At 43.7% G+C, this 17,436-nt stretch overlaps 1 protein-coding gene across 4 annotated transcripts in view; it reads left to right on the forward strand.

The window, feature by feature from the left end:
- Positions 1–17,436, forward strand: part of DAG1 (dystroglycan 1) — a 64,482-nt gene that overhangs the window by 35,337 nt on the left and 11,709 nt on the right. For all 4 annotated transcript variants that reach the window (XM_033864961.2, XM_033864959.2, XM_033864960.2 and 1 more), the window contains exon 2: positions 10,120–10,516. In XM_033864961.2, the coding sequence (XP_033720852.1) occupies positions 10,232–10,516 (285 nt within the window). In that variant the 5' untranslated portion in view covers positions 10,120–10,231. The remainder of the gene's footprint in view (positions 1–10,119; positions 10,517–17,436) is intronic.

A 17,436-nucleotide genomic window follows, 5' to 3' on the forward strand; every position in this document is an offset into this window, starting at 1 on the left:
CAGCCTCAGCGGCCATGGCTCACGGGCCCAGCCGCTCCACGGTATGTGGGACCTTCCTGGACCAGGGCACGAACCCATGTCCCCTGCATCGGCAGGCAGACTCTCAACCACTGTGCCACCAGGGAAGCCCGGCAGGCGGATTCTTAACCACTGTGCCAGCAGGGAAGCCCTGTGGCAAAAATTTTAAAATAATTAATTAATTTAAAAATTAATGTTACATAAATGAAATCATATACTGTGTAACCATTTGGGATTAACATTTTTCACACAACATAATTCCCTTGAGGTTCGTCCAAATTGTTGAGTGTGTCAATTCAAAAGTTCATTCCTTTTTATTGCTCACTAGTATTCCATGGTATGGATGTACCATAGTTTAACCATTCATCTGTTGAAGGGACATCTGGTTTGTACCATTTGTTGAAAATGGTTGTACCATTTGTTGTACCATTTGTTTCTCCCCCATTTAATTGCTTTGTACCTTTATCAAAAATCAGTTGAGCATTCTTGTTTAGGTCTATTTCTGGATTCTGTATTCTGTGCCATTGATTTATGTGTTTGTCCCTCCACCAATACAGTCTCTTTTTTTAAAATATTTATTTTCCTTATTTTTTTTTTTGGCTGCGTCGGGTCTTAGTTGCAGCACACGGGATCTTTGTTGAGGCATGCAGGATCTTTTTGTTACAGCACGTGGTCTCAGGTTTCTCTAGTTGTGGCACTTGGCCTTCTCTCTAGTTGTGGCATGGGGGCTCCAGGGCACATGGGCTGCAGAGCGCGTGGGATCTGTAGTTTGCGGCATGTGGGCTCTCCCGTTGAGGCGTAAGAGCTCAATAGTTGTGGCACGTGGGCTTAGTTGCCCCACGGCATGTGGGATCTTAGTTCCCAAACCAGGGATTGAACGAATATCCCCCACATTGGAAGGTGGATTCTTTAGCACTGGACCCACCAGGGAAGTCCCCACCAATACAGTCTTGATTACTTAGCTCTCTAAGTCGATATTAGGTAGAATAATTCCTCTTTATTCTTCTTTTATTTTTTAAAATTTATTTATTTGGTTGTGCCAGGTCTTAGTTGTGGCAGGCGGGCTCCTTAGTTGCGGCTTATGGGCTCCTTAGTTGCGGCTTGCCGGCTCCTTAGTTGTGGCATGCAAACTCTTAGTTGCAGCATGCGTGGGATCTAGTTCCCTGACCAGGGCTTGAACCCAGGCCCCCTGCACTGGGAGCATGGAGTCTTAACCACTGTGCTACCAGGGAAGTCCCTAATTCCTCTTTATTCTTCTTGTTCAAAATTGTTATTGTGTTGAGAAGCTGGAGCTGGTGTATTAAATCTAAGAATATGCAGATTATGACCTGCTGAATGAGGGGGCACAAGCCATCCACATGAGATCAGCAGGTAGCTCCCTCAGCATCTGAGTTCCCAGTTTGGGGAAGTGAAGACCATAGGGTCGTTTTGATTGAAGGTGCAGTTCCAATGCACCCACACAAAGGAACTAAACTCACAAGGTCTATTACTTACAGATCCCAGAAATAGGGGGGTGGGCAGTGAGCCAGGGGAAGGGCAGTCATCTGTCTCAGGTCACAAGCGAGCAGGAGATAGAGAGCACCTATTACTTACATGGTGGTCGGGGCAGAGGTCCCTTATTTTTCAGGGGCTCAACTCTAAGTGGATATTTTAAAAGATGCCCCAGGAAAAGCAAAGTGGGAATTTATGGTGGGAATCTTAAGCTCAGATCCTTATTGCAATGTCCAGACTCTGGGAAATGCCTAGGCAGCAAATTAAAATAGTTGTTTTCTCATCACAGCTATTTTATTTTATTTTATTTTTAACATCTTTATTGGAGCATAATTGCTTCACAATGCTGCATTAGCCTCTGCAGCACAACAAAGTGAATCAGCTACATGCATACACACATCCCCATATCCCCTCCCACCCTCCCTATCCCACCCCTCTAGGTGGTCACAAAGTACTGAGGTGATCTCCCTGTGCTATGCAGCTGCTTCCCACTAGCTATTTTACATTTGGTAGTCATTACAACTATTTTAGTTCCTTTGCCTTTCCATATAAATTTTTCTAAATTAATTAGTTAATTATTTTGGTTACATTGGGTCTTCATTGCTGCACGCGGACTTTCTTTAGTTGCGGCAAGTGGGGGCTACTCTTCGTTGTGGTGTGCCGGCTTCTCATTGTGGTGGCTTCTCTTGTTGCAGAGCACGGGCTCTAGGTGCGCGGGCTTCAGCAGTTGTGGCATGTGGGCTCAGTAGTTGTGGCTCACGGGCTTAGCTGCTCCGCGGCATGTGGGGTCTTCCTGGACAGGGATCAAACCTGTGTCCCCTGCACTGGCAGGCAGATTCTTAACCACTGTGCCACCAGGGAAGTCCTAATATAAATTTTAGAATAATCTTGTCTATATATACAAAAATTCTTACTGGGATTTTTTTTTTTTTTTTTTTTTGCTGTACGCGGGCCTCTCACTGTTGTGGCCTCTCCTGTTGCGGAGCACAGGCTCCGGACGCGCAGGCCCCGTGGCCATGGCTCATGGGCCCAGCTGCTCCGCGGCATGTGGGATCTTCCCGGTTCGGGGCACGAACCCGTGTCCCCTGCATCGGCAGGCGGACTCCCAACCACTGCGCCACCAGGGAAGCCCCTTACTGGGATTTTGATAGGAATTACGTTAAACCTTGAATTAGTTTTCTAGGGCTGCTGTAAAAAATTACTACAACTTTAGTGGCTTAGAATAACACACACAATTATTCTCTCATAGTTCTGGAGATCAGAAGTCTAAAATTAAGGTGTTGGCAAGAGCTGTGCTCCTTTTGTGGACTCTGGAGAAGAATCTATTCCTTGTCTGCTCTAGCTCTGGTGGCTGCCACTATTCTTTGGCATTCCTTGGCTTATGGCCACATCACTCCAATCTGTGCCTCAGGCTTCACATCCCCTTCTCCATCTGTGTGTGTGTATAATCTCTCTCTGCATCTCTCTTACAATGAGAATTGTGATTGGATTTATAATCATCTCCCCAGGTCAAGATTCTTAATTTAATCACACCTGCAAAGACTTTCCTTGTAAAGTACATTTGCACATTTTAGGGATTATGACCTGATATCTTTGGGCGGCCATTATTTAGCCTATTACAAACCTGTATATCAATTTGGGGAGAATTGACATCTTTACTGTGTTGAGCTTTCCAATCCATTAACACAGTATGTCTTTCCATTTGTTTAGATCTTTGATTTCTTTCACCAGTGTTGTATGGTTTTCAGCATACAAATTCTGTACATGTTTTGTTAGATCTACACCTAGATATTTCATTTTTAAAGCAATTTAAATGGTATTATCTTTTAAATTTGGTGTCTGCATGTTCATTTCTAGCATACAGAAATACAGTTGAGGGGCTTCCCTGGTGGCGCAGTGGTTGAGAGTCTGCCTGCCGATGCAGGGGACACGGGTTCGTGTCCCGGTCCGGGAAGATCCCACATGCCGCGGAGCGGCTAGGCCTGTGAGCCATGGCCGCTGAGCCTGCGCGTCTGGAACCTGTGCTCCGCAACGGGAGAGGCCACAGCAGTGAGAGGCCCGCGTACCGCAAAAAAAAAAAAAGAAAGAAAGAAATACAGTTGATTTAAAAAATAAATAAATTTATTTATTATTTATTTATTGGCTGAGTTTGGTCCTTCTTGCTGCACGTGGGCTTTCTCTAGTTGTGGCGAGTGGGGGCTACTCTTTGTTGCGGTGCGTGGACTTCTCATTGTGGTGGCTTCTCTTGTTGCTGAGCACGGGCTCTAGGCGTGCGGGCTTTAGCAGTTGTGGCTTGTGGGCTCTAGAGCGCAGGCTCAGTAGTTGTGGCGCACGGGCTTAGTTGTTCCGCGGCATGTGGGATCTTCCTGGACCAGGGCTTGAACCCGTGTCCCCTGCATTGGCAGGTGGATTCTTAACCACTGCACCACCAGGGAAGCCCTACAACTGATTTTTGTATGTTTGTTTTATATCCTGTGGCCTTGCCAAACTTATTAGTTCTAGGAGTTTGTTTTGTGGATTCCTTGGGATTTTCTACATAGACAATTATGTTATCTGCAAGTAGGGAGAGTTTTATTTTTTTAACTTTATTTATTTTTGGCTGTGTTGGGTCTTTGTTGCTGTGTGCAGGCTTTTTCTAGTTGTGGAGAGCAGGGGCTACTCTTTGTTGCGGTACACGGGCTTCTTATTGCGGTGGCTTCTCTTGTCGCGGAGCATGGGCTTTTAGGTGCGTGGGCTTTAGTAGTTGCAGCACACAGGCTCAATAGTTGTGTCATGAGGGCCCCAGAGCACATGGGCTTCAGTAGTTGCAGCATGTGGGCCCAGTAGTTGCGGCTCGTGGGCTTTGGAGCGTAGGCTTAGTAGTTGTGACACACGGTTTTATTTTTAAGTCCCTACAGTTTTATTTTTTCCTTTACCATCTACATGCCTTTTGTTTCCTTTTCTTGCCTTATTACACTGGCTAGAACTTCCAGCACTATGTCAAATAAGAGTGGTAGGGGACTTCCCTGGTGGTGCACTGGTTGAGAATCCACCAGCCAATGCAGGGGACACGAGTTAGATCCCTGGTCCAGGAAGATCCCACATACTGCAGAGCAGCTAAGCCCGTGTGTCACAACTACTGAGCCCGCTCTCTAGAGCCCGCAAGCCACAACTGTGCTGCAGTTACTGAGCTTGCATGCTGCAATTACTGAAGCCTATAGCCAGCGCTCCACAGCAAGAGAAGCCACCGCAATGAGAAGCCTGTGCACTGCAACAAAGAGCAGCCCCCCCCCCCCCACCGCAACTAGAGAAAGCCCATGGACAGCCACAAAGACCCAACGCAGCCAAAAAAAAAAAAAACCAAAAACAACCAGTGGTGAGAGCAGACATCCTTGCCTTGTTTCTGATCTTAAGGAGAAAGCATTCAGTCTATCACCATTAGATGCTCTTTATCAAATTGAGAAAGTTGTCCTCTGTTCCTGTGTTTCTGAGAGTGTTTATCGTGACTGGGTGTTGAATTTTGTTAGGTACTTTTTCTGCATTAATTAATATGATCATGTGATTTTTGTTCTTTAGTCTGTTAATATGGTGGATTACATTGATTGATTTTAAAATATTGAACTGGCCTTGCACCCTGAAATAAGTGCTACGTGGTTATGGTATATAATTCTTTTTATATATTGCTAAATTCTGTTTCTTAATGTTTTGTTAAAATTTTTGTGTCTGTTCATCTGCATTTTCTTTTCTGTTTTTTTTTTGGTATTGTCTTTGATGTTGGTGTCAGGGTAATGTTAGCTTCATAAAATGAATAGACAAGTGTTTCTTCCTTCTGCTTTCTGGAAAAGACTGTAGAATTGGTGTTAATTCTTTAAATATTTGGTAGAATTTATTAGTGAAGCTGTCTGGGCCTAGAGATTTCTTTTTGTGGGAGTTTTTAAATTATAAATTTTTTAAATTACAAATTTTGAGGAATTGGTCTGTTTCATTTGAATTATCAAAATCTGTGAGTTATTTGGTAGTATTTCCTTACTATCCTTTTTGACGTCTGCAGGATCTGTAGTGATATCCCGTCTCAGTCCTGATATTGGTAATTTGTTTATAGAGATTTGTCAATTTTATTAATCTTTTCAAAGAACCAGTTTTTTGTTTTATTGAGTTTTTTCTGTTGTTTTCAGTTTTATTGATTTCTGCGCTTTACTATTTCCTTCCTTCTGCTTGCTTTTGGTTTATTTTGCTCTTTTTTTTTTGAGATTCTTGATGTGGGAGCATAGATTATTGGTTTGAGACTTTTCCTTCTTTTTCTAGTGGTTTCAGTGCTGTAAATTCACTCCTAAGAGCTGCTTTAGCTGTGTTCCACAAATTTTACTATAACCCCACAAATGTATATTTAGTTCAGTGTAACATTTTATTTCCCTTGAGGCTTCCTCTCTGACACAGGAATTATTTAGAAGTACATTGTATAGTTTTCAAGCCTTTGGAGATTTTCTTACTATGCTTGTATTACTGATTTCTAATTTGATTCCATTGGGGATGGAGAACATTTCAGTATTATTTCAGTTCCTTTAAATTTGTTGAGATTTTTTTCATGGCCCTAGATGTGATCTCTCAGGGTATATGTTCTGTGGACATTTGAAAAGAATATATGTTCTGTTGTCAGGTGGAGTGCTCCATAAATGTTGATTAAATCATATTGACTGATAGCATGTTTTAGTTCTTTTGTACCCTTGGTGATTTTCTTTCTAGTTGTTCTATCATTTGTTGAGAGAGTGATGTTGACATTTCCAACTAGAATTGTTGATTTGTTTATTTTTCCTTTCAGTTCTATCAGTTTTTGCTTCTCATGGTTCTGCAACTCTGTTGTTTGGTGCATATACATTTAGGATTAGTATTCTTCTTGATGGATTGACCCTTTTATCATTATATAATGTACCGCTCTTTGATAATTTTCTTTGTTCTTCAGTCTACTTTATCTGATATAAATACAGCTCCTCTTGCTTTCTTTTAATTATTGTTTGCATGATATATCTTTTCCCAACCTTTTCCTTTCTACCTGTCTCTTTCATCTTGGAGTTGTCATCTGTTGATTGTCTTTTTTTTCATTCTTTTTCATTCAGTTTGGGATCTTCTTGGTTCTTGGCATGATGAGTGATTTTTCAGCATTTTTTTTTGCGGGGGGGGGGGGAGCTGTACCACATGGCTTGCAGGATCTTAATTCCCTGACCCAGGGATTGAACCCGGGCCTATGGCAGTGAAAGCACCAAGTCCTAACCACTGGACTGCCAGGGAATTCCCATGATGAGTGATTTTTGATTGAAACTTGAACAATTTTGTATTTTCTTCTGAAACTCTAGATTCTGTTTTAGCTGGCTTTTGTTTGACACTTGTCTGGCAGAGGAAGGGTAGAGGAGGCACTGCCTGATTACTGGGAAGTTTAGGTAGAAGCCCAGGTTCCCCACTCAGCCTTTGTTGACACCTGAAGGCAGGTGAAGTCCTTGTTACTGCTGGTTGAGGGTGGGAATTCTAGTTCCCTAGGCCTCTCGACTGCTGAGCAATGGTTAAAGTTCTGACTCTCCATCAGTCTTCTTCTGACACCATCCCAGCAGGGATGGGGAGAGACTCCTTCTTATTGCTTGGGTGGGAATATAGAAATCCAGGTTCCCCATGTGGTTTCCACTGACACCAAGGGGCTGGAGGTAGAGGGTGGTGCATTGTTACTAGCCAGTGAGGATGAAAGTCCCAGCTCCCTCCCCAGTGGCGATATTAGGGTGCCTTGTTACAGCCTCATGAGGGTGGAAGTCTTGGCTCCCCACTTGGCCTTTGTCGGCATGGGTGGGAGTGGGGCCACAGTTTTTTCTGTGGTGTTTTGCTAGAATAGAGCTGTTACTGTCTAAATGTTTTATGTCTTGCTAGGTTACCCCCTTCTTGCTCCTTTGGATAAAGAGAGCAGACTTTTGTTAGGACGTTTTTTGTTTCATCTGTTGGCATTACTGGGTTGCCAGCTTCTTCAGCTCCCACTTCTGATATACATGAGGCAAAAGAAAACCCAGGGAACTCACTGCTGTGTCATTCCTTGAATCCTGGGGTCCCTAGCTGCTCTGCCTTCTTCTCTTGACTGTTTAAGAGTCTCATGTTTATTATATATATATAATATCTAGGATTTTCCCTTGTATTTAGTGGGAAACTAAGGAGAAGTACATCTGTTTCATCTTCCTAGAAGTGAAAGTCCAATGGTCTTTTTCTTTTATGTTTTTTGATATCTTTTAAAAATGAAATCCGTCCTTATTCTGACATTCTGCTATATTCTAAACATTTTAAAGTTCTGCTTTTTACATTTATGTATCTAATCCACTTGGGATTTATCTTGTTTTTGATGGAGAAGTGACAGAAGAACCTAATTGTCTTTTTCTACATAGATAGCCACTTGTCCTGGTATCTTTGAACAGCTTCTTTGCAAGCAGGTTTTGGGCTCTCCCTCTTGTTCCACAGTCCAGTGTCTACTCTGCCCCATGTGACACTGCCTTAAATACAGTAGCTTTGTGATAAGTCTTGGTTTGGTAGGATAGGACTTCCAGCCCTCAAAATTGTTTTACTTTCTTGGGTTTTGTCTCTGTCTCATGACTTTTAGTTCAAAAACAAAATAAGAACAGGAATAACGAAGTCAATAGCAAAAAAAAACCTTTTGACATTGGCTTGGATTTGCATTGACTTCAGAGTACGCTGTCTGTTTCAGTGGCCTTGTTTTCTTCAGCAATTTTATTTACTTTGTATTACCCAGGTCAAAAAATACCACGTGGCTCCTCAACAGCTTGGCTCAGGGCAGGGCTTCATCATTTTCCAGAATGGGAAATTGCTTGTGATGGCTGTGGCCACCTGTGGGCACCCAGAAAGTCCCACAGTGCATCTGTGTGGCTGCCAGCCTTAGAGCAGGGTCATGAGCTGCTTGAAGCTGGTGTGGGGGAGAGGGGACAATGTGCAGGGTTTTAGTCACTGTTGGGGGTTGGGGGGCAAGAGAGTTCAAATAAGTTTTGTTCACTAGCACTGAGTTTGCAAATATATGCAATATGTGGGGTGTGAGAAGTGGGTGGTTGCCACACTTCTCTGTGCAAATACTTGGCTTTTCAATTTTTTTCAAAAGTATTTTTTTAAGACTTACTAATTGTAATATTTGGCACATTGTTTTATCTCTATATATGCATGCACATGGTTTTTTTTCCCCCTTGGACCATTTCAAAGTGAGTTGCAGAGATTTTTGATACTTCATCCCTAAATACTTCAAAATTGAGGACAATCTGTTATCGAGCCACACCACCATCATCTCACCTAAGAAAATTAACAATAAATATAATCTCCAGCCCACATGCACAATTCCTCAGCTATCCCTTTGAGAGCTGGTCTTGTGTGTTTTTTGGTTTTTTTTTTTTTTAAGTAAATCCGACACAAATGAACCTATATATGAAACAGAAATAGAATCAGGGACATAGAGAATAGACTGGTTACCAAGGGGGTGGGGGGTAAGAGAGGGTTGGATTAGGAGTTTGGAATTAGCAGATGCAAACTGGTACATATAGAATGGATAAACAAGGCCCTACTGTATAGCACAGGTAACTATATTCAGTATCCTGTGATAAACCATAATGGAAAAGAATATGAAAAAGAATGTACCTATATGTATAACTGAGTTACTTTGCTGTACAACAGTAATTAGCACAACATTGTAGTTCAACTATACTTCAATAAAAAATAAATTAAAAAAAAAAGTAAATCCAGGGTCCAATCAAGATGTACACACTGCATCTGGTTGCAGTCTTTAAATCTAGAATAGTCCCCTTGTATTTAGAGGCGTCAGATTAGGAAAGACCAGACCAGTTATCTTGTAGAAGGTCCCACATTCTAGATTTGTCTGATCGTGTCTTCATGGCCCTGTGTTTCCTATGAACTGGAAGTTAGTTCTAGAGCAGCACTACCCAACAGAAATATAATGTGATCCACATATGTCATTTAATATTTTCCAGTAGTCACATGAAATAAAAATAAGCAGGTGGAATTAATTTTAATAATATATTTAATATTTTTATTATGTACTATTTATTAATATTTATTTACTTAACTATACTTAATATTTTCATATCCAAAATATTATTTCAATATGTAATCAATATTTTTAAAGTATTAATGAGATATTTTACATTCTTTTTTTAAAAATTAATTTATTTATTTAGGCTGTGCCAGGTCTTAGTTGCAGCCTACAGACTTCTTAGTTGCGGCATGCGGACTCTTAGTTATGGCATGCATGCAGGATCTAGTTCCCCAGCCAGGGATCGAACCCTGGCCCCCTGCATTGGGAGCACAGAGTCTTACCCACTGGACCACTAGGGAAGTCCCCAACATTCCTTTTTTATACTTAGTTTTCAGAATCCACGGTGTGCTTTATACTTAATGGACCAGCCACATTTCCAGTGTTCAGTAGCCACATGTAGCTGGTGGCTCTGTACTGGACAGTGCAGGGTGAGACTTGATCCAACTCAGAGTAGATATTTTTGGCAGGAACACTTAGGGGGTAGTAACTGCCTGTGCTCAACTTTGAAACCATGGAAGTTGCTGAAGTCTGAGTCTACTCTTCTTCTTTTTCAGGCTTTGGGTGCTCTGGGATGGAGCAGGTGTGGAGAGGCTGAGGACCCAGTTCTGGGACCACGTCACTTGCTTCCTTTCTTAGACTATCTGCTTGAGCAGACTTGAGCCCGGGATGAGGATGTCTGTGGCCCTCTCGCTGCTGCTCCCCCTCTGGGGGAGGACCTTTCTCCTTCTGCTATCTGTGGCTGTGACTCAGTCCCGCTGGCCCAGTGAGCCTTCGGAGGCCGTCAGGGACTGGGAGAACCAGCTCGAGGCGTCCATGCACTCAGTACTCTCAGACCTCCATGAGGCTGTTCCCACGGTGGTTGGCATTCCTGATGGCACCGCTGTCGTCGGACGCTCATTTCGAGTGACCATTCCAACAGATTTAATTGCCTCCAATGGAGAAGTCATCAAGGTGAGACTGGATATAAACTGTAAATGAGGAATAATTCTCATCTTCCATTTTAGTTTTGATTTTAGTGTTAATTTTAGGTTTTTTTAGTTTTTTAGTTTAGGTTTAGTTTGTCAGTTTTCCAGGAATTCTGAGCTCAGTTCTTCCAGGACCTGCTAAATGTTCCTTAAGAGAGGGACAGCCACTGACGTTCACTAGAGGGTCCCCATATATCTCAGAATAGCATCCTAAACCTTTATTCTTGCTCCCATTTTGAGGGTGTCACCATTAAAAAGCTTTTACATATGTACTCTGGAAGATCTTTTGGTCATCAAGTTAGGGATTTGATGGAAGGGCCTGTGTATAGGAAATGGTCTGCTTTCATTAACCATGGGATTAAACCCAAGAAATATGGAACTTTTAAATGCTTTGAACCTATTTTTAAAAAATAAGGTATAAGTAAATATTGGAGTTTTGCTTTGCTTTGGTGTTTTATGTTTACTAACGTATTTGGTCACTTAAGAACCAAAATTAGTACTTAAATTTCAGCCTCGCCTCATCTCCTTTTGGGGAGGCAACCCAGAAAACAAGGAGATCTGAGATTTTTGTAACTGAAGAGTGTCTTGTCCAACCCAGGGTGGAAATTAGTTGAAACAGGAAGCTTTTGTGTGAAGAAGTACCATCCATTTGTCTGGGGTTGTGGGACCTTGGAATTTCCCCTACTTCCTGATTGAGTTTGCATGGGAGACATGTGGGTGGGTGGGGTGTACTCCTCAAGCTATGAACATCTCCTAGAGCAGATGTCAGCACACTTTTTCTTAAAAAAGCCAGATATTGGCTTTGCTGGCCATATGGTTTCTGTTGCAACTCCTCAACTTTGCCAGTGTAGTATGAAAGTAGCCATAGACAATATGCAAGCGAATGGACATGGCTCTGTTCCAATAAAACTTTTTTTTTAATAAATTTATTTATTTATTTAATTTATTTTTGGCTGCATTGGGTCTTTGTTGCTGCACACGGGCTTTTCTCTATTTGCGGCGAGCAGGGCTACTCGTCATTGTGGTGCGTGGGCTTATTGCTGTGGCTTCTCTTGTTTAGGTGCATGGGCTTTGGTAGTTGTGGCACGCGGGCTCAGTAGTTGTGGCTTATGGGCTCTAGAGCGCAGTAGCACGGGCTTAGTTGTTCCATAGCATGTGGTATCTTCCCGGGCCAGGGCTGGAACCTGTGTCTCCTGCATTGGCAGGCGGATTCTTAACTACTGTGCCGCCAGGGAAGCCCCCAATAAAACTTTACTTTTAAAAACTTTACTGAAACTGAAATTTTAATTTCATGTGATTTTCACGTGTCAAGAAATACTATATCTTCTTTTGATTTTTTTTCCCCTCATTTAAAAATCTCAAAAAACATGTTTAGCTCATGGGCTGTACAAAGACAGGTGGCAGCCCGGATCGAACCTGCGTCCCCTGCATTGGAAGACAGATTCTTTACCACTGGACCACTGGGGAAGTCCCATGGCCACAGTTTTCTTTTTTTTTTTTTTTTTAGTAAATTTATTTATTTTATTTTATTTATTTATTTTTGGCTGCATTGGGTCTTCGTTGCTGAGCGCAGGCTTTCTCTAGTTGCGGCGAGCGGGGGCTACTCGTCGTTGTGGTGCGTGGGCTTCTTGTTGCGGAGCACGGGCTCTAGGCGCTCGGGCTTCAGTAGTTGTGGTGCGTGGGCTGTAGAGCACAGGCTCAGTAGTTGTGGTGCACAGGCTTAGTTGCTCTACAGCATGTGGGATCTTCCCGGACCAGGGCTCGAACCCGTGTCCCCTGCATTGGCAGGCGGATTCTCAACCACTGTGCCACCAGGGAAGTCCTCATGGCCATAGTTTTCTAACCCTTGGCCTACAGCATTCTTTCCCCAGAGATGTGGCTTGAATATGAATTAAAAATATTCCAAGGTCTATACTTTGTTATGGTAGTTTTTTTCTTTTTTTTGACATCTTTATTGGAGTATAATTGCTTTACAATGGTGTGTTAGTTTCTGCTTTACAACAAAATGAATCAGTTATATATATACATATGTTCCCATATCTCTTCCCTCTTGCGTCTCCCTCCCTCCCACCCTCCCTATCCCAACCCTCCCAGCGATCACAAAGCACTGAGCTGATCTCCCTGTGCTATGTGGCTGCTTCCCACTAGCTATCTACCTTACGTTTGGTAGTGTATATATGTCCATGCCTCTCTCTCGCTTTGTCACAGCTTACCCTTCCCCCTCCCCATATCCTCAAGTCCATTCTCTAGTAGCTCTGTGTCTTTATTCCTGTCTTACCCCTAGGTTCTTCATGACATTTTTTTTTTCTTAAATTCCATATATATGTGATGGCATACGGTATTTGTCTCTCTCTTTCTGACTTACTTCACTCTGTATGACAGACTCTAGGTCCATCCACCTCATTACAAATAGCTCAATTTCGTTTCTTTTTATGGCTAAGTAATATTCCATTGTATATATGTGCCACATCTTCTTTATCCATTCATCCGATGATGGACACTTAGGTTGTTTCCATCTCCGGGCTATTGTAAATAGAGCTGCAATGAACATTTTGGTACATGACTCTTTTTGAATTATGGTTTTCTCAGGGTATATGCCCAGTAGTGGGATTGCTGTGTCATATGGTAGTTCTGTTTGTAGTTTTTTAAGGAACCTCCATACTGTTCTCCACAGTGGCTGTATCAATTTACATTCCCACCAACAGTGCAAGAGGGTTCCCTTTTCTCCACACCCTCTCCAGCATTTATTGTTTCTAGATTTTTTGTGTGTGTGTGTGTGGTATGTGGGCCTCTCACTGCTGTGGCCTCTCCCGTTGCGGAGCACAGGCTCAACGTTGAGCACAGGCTCAACGGCCATGGCTCACGGGCCTAGCCGCTCTGTGACATGTGGGATCTTCCCGGACCGGGGCACAAACCTGTGTCCCCTGCATCGGCAGGCGGACTGTCAACCACTGCGCCACCAGGGAAGCCCTGTTATGGTAGTTTTTAATATCTGTTTTGCACTTAGATTTCTACATACACATAGTGTTCTGGCTGTTTATTGGTATGTTTAAAGCATAAGAACATAGTGGTTTGAAACGGCCAGTTGGTTTTGCTCACAATTTTGTGGCCAAGAATTCAGGGATTTAGAGCTCATCTGGGAATCTCATCTCTGCTGCACATGGTACTAGTTAGAGTGGCTCACCTGGGCCTGGAGGATCTACTTCCAAGGTGGCTCATTCATGGCTGGCAAGTTGGTTCTGCCTGTTGGCAGGGAGCTTACCTGGGACTGCTGATCAAGGTCCTTGGTTTCTCTCCATGTAGACCTTTCCACAGATACCTGGATTTCCTCACAGTACAGTAGCTGGGTTCCAAGATTGAGTATTCCAAGATACAGGAAGTGGAAGCTGCCAGTCTCTTAAGGCCTGGGCTTGGAAACTTGCACAGTGACACTTCCTTTGTACTCCATTGGTCAAAGCACACCCAGGCTCCAGTGAGTCTTTACCAACTTGCCTCTCTCTGACCCACAAGCCCCAGGCATCTAGATTAGAAATGGTCACTCTTCCATGCCACTTCCATTCCATGCCACTCTTCTCATTGAGAGGTGTGTCTATGCCCCTTTCCCTTGAATCTGGGCAGACCCACTCCTCACCTGACCCTCCTTGTGTTCTCTTCCTTTTCCTTTTTGACCCCCTCTCTTTAGCTCTTGGCTTGTTCTTAGGGTGGCCTTGTGTTCTCAGAGGTGGTCATACTTCCGAAGATCCTGTCTCAGTTCCATGGAGCTCTTTCTAGTTTGTAGAGTCTTTGAGAAAGATTTCCGTGTAATCTTCAAAACACCCCAGTAAGCCAGTTTCTAGTTTATTAGATGAAAAATGGCGTTTTTGGAGGTACATTTCTTACCCAGCATCAAATTTCATCTTCTGAATATCCAAACCCTGTAGCGATGACCCTTGTTCCAGTGGCCACTGGAATGTTGTACATGGATTAGTCTTGACCAAAGGTGCCTTGAGTCGATACTGTGAGCTGAGTATTTGCTGTATCTGGCAGAGGGACATTTAACAGGCTTATTCACTGGGGGAGCAAAGAGATTTTACTAGGAAAACAGGATTTTATCTGAGCATATCTATCTGTGGAAAGCACACCATTTAGTAGATGATTAGCCTGTAGAAAAACAGGTGAAAATGTGTGACTCTTCATCCTGAACCGTCTTGACATCAGGGTTGTGTGGGGTGGGAATCAGATCAGAAAGCCTGACTTCCTTCCTGGAGCTTTGTTTTCCCTGTGTGTAAAACAGGATTGAAAAGTCTTTACACTAAAGGAGTTGTTTTTTTCCCCCCTATTATAATAATGATGTATAAATGTACATTGTAGAAAAAGGGAGAAAGAAAATCTCCTGTGGTTCCTACCACTAGCATACTCCTCTATCATTTTCTGCGTTCATCAAGAGGTGTCTGTGTCACATACACACACAGACATTTTAGACAGACCTGAAATCATGCTGAATCTATATTTTAACCTTTTTTTCATTCACTGTAGTTTGAGGTTTTTTTCCTTGGTTATTAAGTATTCTTTGGGAATGTAACTTTTAAAGGCTGCCCAGTATTCTTGTGTATGTGAGGAATATTTCAGATCTTGGTCCCAAGGAGCCTTGTTGGGGTGACCTCCAAATCATATCTATCACTATTACTGTCATCCAAACTACCACTCGCTCACCTCTTCCCAGGCGCCCTGCCTCTGTTCTTAACCCCTTAGTCTGTTCTCCATACTGAGTCAAGAGACATCTTTATCTTTGTAAAGCTTACATCTGCTAAAAACAGGCCTCCCCTACCACCCTGCCCTTAAGATTAAGCCCTGTTTGATCTGGCCTCTGGCCTCTTCTCTCTCCCCTTTCCCTTTGCATACCTTGTCCCAGCCACACCAGCCTCTTTCTGCCCCACAGATATGCCAAGCTTAGGGCCCACCCCAGGCTGCTGGCTCTTTTTTTCTTCTGTCAGCATGGGTACAGCCACCTCTTTCAGGCTTAGTTTCAGCATTGGAGCCCTTTCCCTCCACCCTGATGAAGGCAGATTTCTCACAAAACCCTGTGTTATCTTCTTAGCAAATTTTTGTACTTGAAATTCTTTTTAGTCTGCATGTTTGATTCCAGTCCCATAGTAGGCCTTCAAATGTTTTTGGGCTGGCAGAGGGAAGGAGAACCCCCTCAGTACCTGCAAACCTGCTTTGGATTGTCAAAGCCTACCTGCCAGGGACTTCCCTGGTGGTGCAGTGGTTAAGAATCCACGTGCCAATGCAGGGGACACGGGTTCGATCCCTGGTCTGGGAAGATCCCACATGCCGTGGAGTAACTAAGCCCATGTGCTGCAACTACTACGCCTGTGCTCTAGAGCCCACGAGCCACAACTACTGAGCCCTCATGCCACAACTACTGAAGCCTGTGCGCCTAGAGCCTGTGCTCTGCAACAAGAGAAGCCACCTCAATGAGAAGCCCGTGCGCCGCAACGAAGAGTAGCCCCCACTCCCCACCACTACAGAAAGCCCACACACAGCAACGAAGACCCAACACAGCCAAAAATAGATAAATAAAATAAACTTATTAAAAAAAGAAAAAAAGCCTACCTGCCTGTTTGTAGGAAGAAATGCCAGCCTATGTCAGGGCTGTAAGAGACTAAGCTTGCCTAAGCCTCATGTGGGGTTCCCAGGTAAGGGTTGGCCTTCCAGTCAATTAGCCGAATTGCCTAATGAGGACTCATAGGCAGAACATGGTCTGTCCTGAGACCTGATGAGATTAGATGGTGTGGTTGTCATACTTGCTGACTGGTCAGGAGATGTGCATGGGGGTTGGTGATAGAATAATTCAGTGTTTGTAACAGACCATGTAACAATCTATAGAAGGGGTAGAAAATCAAGTCTTATGCTAAGTGAGCTGCACTGGCTACCTGCCAAGCCTTGTTGGACCTGTGTGGGCTGATGGTTGTGGTATTTCAGGAGATTGTGGCAACTTTGGGAATCACAGTGACAGAGGAAGTGCTGCTTGGCATCAGCCAGGTATGCCCATCGGGTAATATCAACTCCTAAAACAAGCACTTCCCTATATTTTATACACCAGACTTCAAGGAAACAGGTCAGGAGAAAGAAGAAGGGGACATGCCTGCCTGGAGGATTAACCCTGAGGTCCTGGATCCTTTGCTCTGCCCCACATCTGAGACTCTTTCATGTCCAAACAGCCCTTATCCAGTCTCATCCCAGCCAGCACCTATTACTTCCCTGCTGTTCTCTAGCTCTACCTCAAGAATCAGTTTGCTATTACTGACCCCATTTTAACTCCCAAATGGACTCCATTGATCTGATGTAAGAAGGGTCTATGGGCTACCTCCAGACCTTTGTGGCCAGCATGACCTTCCTGAAAGACCTGTGCCTTGGGTCTCTCTTCTTTCCTCCTGTGGCCTCAGGGCACTCTAAAGGAGATGGTCCTGGTGTGTGCTCCCTTGGACCAGACTAGATGCCTGTATGCAAAGCTCATCCCAGGTCTCGACTGTTCTTTGCTCTCACAGCAGTCTTAGGTCTTAGAACACCCTCTCTCTTCATCAGGGTCTGTAGGTATAGGTCCCACAGAAGCCAGCTTTGCCTCTGCTGGGCAGATCCTAAGCTGTCCCAAGTTGGCCATAGTATAAGTTACCCCCCTGACTTCCCTCAGGATTGGCGCTGGCTCCCTAAGGGTGCCTCTCCTCTGACTTGAGTTGAGTGTAGGACTGGCTGAGGAAGGTGATGATATGGCTGGAGATGTTCTAACTCCTCCTCTCTGGGTTGGTCAGGAGAGAAGTCTTTGCATCTCATGAAATGATTGGGCTGCCCCTCTAGATCCCCCTCAGATGTCTCATTTTGGTAGTGCCCATGAGGATGGCTTTTCATCCCTGCTTCCCTTTAGCC

This window comes from Tursiops truncatus, chromosome 10 (genome assembly GCF_011762595.2).
Source record: "Tursiops truncatus isolate mTurTru1 chromosome 10, mTurTru1.mat.Y, whole genome shotgun sequence".
In the NCBI taxonomy this organism is placed as follows: Eukaryota; Metazoa; Chordata; class Mammalia; order Artiodactyla; family Delphinidae; genus Tursiops; species Tursiops truncatus.